This window comes from Equus caballus, chromosome 3, assembly GCF_041296265.1.
Source record: "Equus caballus isolate H_3958 breed thoroughbred chromosome 3, TB-T2T, whole genome shotgun sequence".
NCBI lineage: Eukaryota > Metazoa > Chordata > Mammalia > Perissodactyla > Equidae > Equus > Equus caballus.
In genome coordinates, this window is record NC_091686.1 from 105,779,871 (window position 1) to 105,785,870 (window position 6,000).

Here is a 6,000-nt window from a genome sequence, read left to right on the forward strand (position 1 = left end):
GCGTGTGTCAGAATTTCCTTCTTTTTTAAGGCTAAGCCATATTCCGCTGTATGTATATACCATATACCACGTTTGTTCATCCATTCATCCATCCATGGACACTTGCGTTGCTTCCACCTTTTGGCTGTTGTGAATAGTGCTGCTATGAACATGGGTGTGCAAATGTCTGTTCGAGACCCTGCTTTCCACTCTTTGGGGTAAGGATGCATATGTGAAGTTGCTGGACCATATCGTAATTCTATGTTTACTTTTTCAAGGAACTGCCCTACTGTTTTATACAGCAGCTGCCCTATTTTACATTTCTCACTAGCAGTTCGTTCGCAAGGGTCCCGATTTCACTGTGAAGGAGCATTTTTAGCTGTGGCTGCCCTAATCCTCTCTTCCCTTTCTTTTGGAGCACAGGCCAGTCCATCGTGGGCTGTAAGGCCATCCTCATCGATGACCAGGTCTTTGTGGTGGTGGCTCAGCTCTTTGGCGGCTCTCACATTTACAAATATGATGAGAGCTGGACCAAGTTTGTCAAATTCCAAGACATAGAAGTCTCTCGCATTTCCAAGCCCAACGACATCGAGCTGTTCCAGATCGAGGACGAGATGTTCTTTGTCATCGCAGACAGCTCTAAAGCTGGTCTGTCGACTGTCTATAAATGGAACAGCAAAGGATTCTACTCGTACCAGTCTCTGCACGAGTGGTTCAGGGACACGGACGCAGAGTTTGTCGATATAGACGGGAAAGCACATCTGATCCTGTCCAGCCGCTCCCAGGTGCCCATCATCCTCCAGTGGAATAAAAGCTCTAAGAAGTTTGTCCCCCACAGTGACATCCCCAACATGGAGGACGTGCTGGCCGTGAAGAGCTTTAGAATGCAGAACACGCTCTACCTCTCGCTCACCCGCTTCATCGGGGACTCCAGGGTCATGAGGTGGAATAGTAAGCAGTTTGTGGAGGTCCAGGCTCTCCCATCCCGAGGGGCCATGACCCTGCAGCCCTTTTCTTTTAAAGAGAATCACTACCTGGCCCTCGGGAGCGACTATACATTCTCCCAGATATACCAGTGGGATAAAGAGAAGCAACTCTTCAAAAAGTTTAAGGAAATTTACGTGCAGGCGCCTCGTTCCTTCACAGCTGTCTCCACTGACAGGAGAGATTTCTTTTTCGCGTCCAGTTTCAAAGGGAAAACAAAGATTTTTGAACATATAGTTGTCGACTTAAGTTTGTGAAGGTGTGATTGGTGAATTTAAGACATGTAGCACTAGCTCTCGCAAGAGAGGACCAAGAAAAAAAAATTTTTTTAAGCCAAGTTCAGAGCTCTGAAATTAAAAATGCACTGAAGAAATAGTTAGAAGTTTCCAAACTTTTAGAACTCACATTTTAATCAGGGATTGCGTTTCTTGGCTAACTGCATGACACGTCCATTCTCCCATTTAAAAAGACATCTTAAAGCCTGTAATTACTGAGAAAAGAGTACAGCATCAACTCTTGCCATCCAGGAAGGTAATGTGCTTTTTTGTTTTTAATGAGGAAGGAGAAAATCGGATAAGCTGGGACAGCTCTTATAATGAAATAAAAAAAAAAAAAAGACCGAACAAACCATGGGCCCTGCTCATTCCATTTTAGCAATCCTTTTGGGAAGAACGCTTAAAGCCAAAGTCAGCTGAAAAGATTTGCTGATGATTAGTTTAAAAATCTGATAACACTCAGCAATGCTATTTTGAGCCATCCCAGTTTCCTGAATCCCCCTTAATAGCAGAATGTTGGCTATTTCATTGGCTCATATGGATGCTCGTCATGGGTGTGTTAACAAAATAATGTTTGACATTGCTCCCTCCCTTTGCTATAAAGAAAATATTCTGCTGACACATGTCTAGGCCCATGACGGCCTGTAGTCCCCGGAGTGACACAAAGAGATTTTCCCCTCTTCCTTGTGGTTCAGAGCTGACCCCGTGGTGCCCGGAGCAGTAACGGTTCTTTGATGCTCTCCGTGCCTCAGCTGCTTCTCTGACCCATCCTTTGAGTTTGTGGGTAACCAGCAGATAGGCCAAAGACTGAATGGTGCTTTTTATTCTGTCCTTTAAAGCAATAGAACAGGTATTTCCATCTGATGAGCATCTGGTAGAATTTTTGAAGTAGGATGTTGTGGCATCAAAGAGGACTTTACACAAGAGTCCGTGTACTTTGAAACCTTGGGATGGCTGCTTGATTGATGCATATCTTTGCCCTCTGGGCAACTTAATATTTCAGATACTTGAATGCCCACCTCCCTTCTCCTGTGACAGTCCTGCTTTGTTGATTTGCTGATGTTGCCGCTGGCCACGCAGCCCATCCGATGGTGCTGCAGCCCCCAATGGCAGGACCTGGGATACTCCTGACAGCAACGCTCCTCGCTCTCCCGCCACTCAGCTAAGGCACCCCCGGGGCCCCCACACTCACATGGGGCCACGTGCTGCTCATCCTGTCCAGCCTGGGGTGGTGGGGGGGGGGTCTCAGGCTGATCAGTTGGGACCAGCTTTGGAGCCAGACATGCTGAATCCCGCAGGCCGGGTCTGCACTCGGGACCAGGTGCCTCTTTCAAAATGGGCCTCTCTGGTGTGGTCACCTGGGAAGCTTGTGGGGTCTGGTTTTGTGGAAGGTTCCAGGTGGATGTTCTGCCTGATTAGCTGATTAGCTGATTCTCTTCAGAGAATATTCAGTGAATGCTTTTAAGGGGTGGCTCTCAAGGCGTAACCCAACAACTTCTCTTCTAGCCAAGAAAATAGCACAATCATTGTACTGTATTGTTATTTTTTAATGATTGTTTGCCAAGTCATGACTAGGTAGATGTTTTGCCACAAATATGAATGCGTTTGTTGTTTCCAGACTTTAAGCAATGCAGATCGAGGCAATAAATAGCACTTAGAGAACAATGCATCAATGTCACAACAGCACTTGGGCACATTCTGGGGACAGCAGGCTGAGGGCTTCCAGCCTGGGACACCAGGGACTTTAATGAACTAGCTCACCCACCCAAAGTAGCATTACTGCTTGAAATTTTCCTACTAAGCACTAAGTAAACAGAAGAAAAGGGGCTTGTCTTCATTTTTTAAGCACAAGTCACTCTTTCTTCTGCGTTCTTTTGCCTTCCTGGTTTATTTGAATTGACTACGAATGCCCAGATCCCCACGTCGGAGGCTGAAAGTGGGACAGCTCTGCTATCCCTCCGGCTGTCGAGATGGGCACACTATTCTTTCTGGCGCGTGGAGCCCCTCAGAGAAGCCTGGGTGGAGAAACAGGCACGTGGCAAACAGTGCCAGAGACATTTAGACAGTCCCAGCACTTGTGCAGGTGGAAGTGATGTTCCCCATTCCCGCCACTTATAGAGAAGGTGGACTGGAGCAACTTTTCACGGTGCTGCCTCTACGGAGCAGCGCACCCACCCCAGCGTCACCTCTGTGGGTGAAGTTGGGAGCCAGCCATTTGCGCTCACTACGCTGGTGGCCATCGCCCAGAATCTGGAAAACCAGGAAGCACAGGTGCTGGGCTGGGGATGGGGGACTTGCTGAGTCCACATGAGACAGTGGAGTGTGAAAGAAAGATCTAAAGCCCTTGGGAGTGAGAGGGTGGGTAGTCCACTCAGCTGCAGCCAGATTTTCTTTTTAAAATTTTTTACCAGTTGGGAGTCTGCGATCTAGAGTCCACAAGGTGAGGGTGGAGACATTTGCTCTGGAGAGCAATGTACTAAGGGAGCGTGGATGTTCTTGGCGTGAGGTGGTGGAAGCTTTGCTTCGTCAATCTTACTGCTCCATCCAAGAATCCTCGAGTTTTAAACAATTTCTGCAAGACGTTTTTTTCCAGTAACAATGTACGACAAAAAAACCAAACCACAGCAAAAACCCAAAGCAGAGAGACATGTGGGACCATCCCCTGTGAGGATGACCTGAGGAGGGGCTGCTCTTGCTTCTTCCTTCCTTCCCATCAGCCATTAGTTAATCATCTTCTCAGCTCGTTTCTTCTTTATAATCTCTGTGGCGAGGCTCCCAGACTCCATCTCTCCATGTAGCCATGTGGCCAAGCCACGCAGCCTTAAACTAAGGACTTGTCCCCAAACTCCATGAGCTCAGGAATAGATCTCTTAAGGAGACTCTAAAAACGAGCCTTCAGTGCAAATGGCTCTGTGTTCTTGGGCAATAGATAATAAGACCACCTTGCATTTTGGCAAAGCTTTACTCTTCGACGTACATTTGTGTTCATCTCATTCGTTCTTAAATAGTTCTTCAGTTTATTGGAGGACAGGTATTCTAATTTCAGAGAGAAAGAAATAGAAAATCCAAGTCAGTTGCCTGCTTAAGATTATCCAGTAGTGAGTGGCAAAGCCAGAACTTTCCCTCTGAACAGCCGGCTTTGTGTTTTCTTTCCATGACGCTCTGCCATCCCTCAAGTAAAGACTTTTTATCATGATTTTGAATATAGCAGCACCTTGAGATAAAATAAAAAATGCAACAAAATATGCAGAGCCAGAAGGAAAATAGTGCTGAATAGACACCATTCAATCAGCTGGTGCATTTAACGATTAAATCCTGGGAACAGCTATTCCGTGCAAGGCCCCACTCTTGAAAGTCTTCCAGAAGTTTCAGATCGTTTTCTGGTCTAAAGAGAGTTTCTAGCTGGCGCGGTTGTTTCTCCCCCCACAGAGCTGTGGGAGGGATGTTAAGGTTGAGACACATCTGGTTCTTGTCACAAGGTCCACAAGATAAACAAGAAGAGTTCTATGAAGGAAAAACTAGGAACTCGAATGCACGAGCGATGATGAATTGCTCCCAGCCGTAATCAGCCCTTGGGGAGCGTGCTGAAAATGGCAGTGTTGCATTTTTCTTCCCCATGGAGTGAGAGGCTGTGTATTTTTAGGAAAGAAATCAGCGTGGGATGCTGGAGGTTTGGCTGCTAGGAACACTCATGATGGAAATTTCTCCGACTGGGGGTGTAATGAAAGAGAGATGAGGGCCTGCAGGAGGGGAGTGTATCTGCATGCCACCTAAAGGAAATCCCTTTAGCCCGCTTCCTGATTCCTCGGCGGCAGCGGTAGCAGCTCCTCCCTGGCAGTTTTGGAAGCGAGTTCTTTAATTAGGCAGTGGCCAAAGATGCTTTTAGACAGCGCCCTGGAGTGGAATGCAATAATCTAGTTGTTGATGCAGTGAGTAGGGTGGTCCAGTCTTGGGGGGACAAGGGAATGGGCGGAGAAGCAGGGCAGATGGCTGTGGAGGAACCTCTTTTGGGAAAGTAGAAATAAATTGGAAGGATAGAAAAGGTAATAATGATTTCCTTTGCCTCACCCAGGCAAGTAGAGAGTGGAACGACCAGGCAAATTAACAGCCTCCCAATTATTAATGAAGAGAACCAATTGTAATGCTAATTAAAATAAGAATTATATTATAAAGCTACTGAGATCTAAACCAAGGCACTCTTATCCTTACATTATTCCACGGCTTGTATCAGAATCTACCTTTCTTCTAGTAGGAAACTGTGCATTCCCTATCAATCCCTTTGACTATCAGGAATGTATAAAATTGTGATAAAATAGGCCCACGTGCCATTTGGTAGCATTTTTATGTGTTTTAAATGCATAACTTAGATAAAATAAGAATAGCTTATATGTATGTGAAAGCAAATTTCACAGTATGCAAGCTACAATGGATGAATTTTTAGGCTGAATATCTATTTAACTCTTTTTGGTAAATAGAGTTGACAAACGACTTGCCTCTTAATTCAATACATTCTGTAAGCCTATGAATAAAAAGTAGCTCCTGCCTAATATGGCTTTGCTCTCTGGTCTGCTTGACTATGGATATGGCCACTTGACTCATAGAGTTGAAGGGACATCCCTGATGGGCTACGGAGACAGGGTGGAGTCTGCCCATTTATCTTTGTGGCTTTCTCCCTGTTTACATGGAAGATGGGCACCACAGAGGCCTTTTGCTTCTTCTACTTGCAAACTAAAAAGTCACAAAAAGTCACTGAAGACCTTTA

At 45.8% G+C, this 6,000-nt stretch overlaps 1 protein-coding gene across 3 annotated transcripts in view; it reads left to right on the forward strand.

Moving 5' to 3' along the window:
• LGI2 (leucine rich repeat LGI family member 2) overlaps positions 1-5,785 on the forward strand; it is a 31,319-nt gene extending 25,534 nt beyond the window's left edge. For 2 of the 3 annotated variants that reach the window (XM_023638281.2, XM_070262532.1), the window contains exon 8: positions 403-5,785. In XM_023638281.2, the coding sequence (XP_023494049.1) occupies positions 403-1,220 (818 nt within the window). In that variant the 3' untranslated portion in view covers positions 1,221-5,785. The remainder of the gene's footprint in view (positions 1-402) is intronic. The other variant, XR_002807112.2, reaches the window with a different exon arrangement.
• Positions 5,786-6,000: the final 215 nt, after the last annotated feature.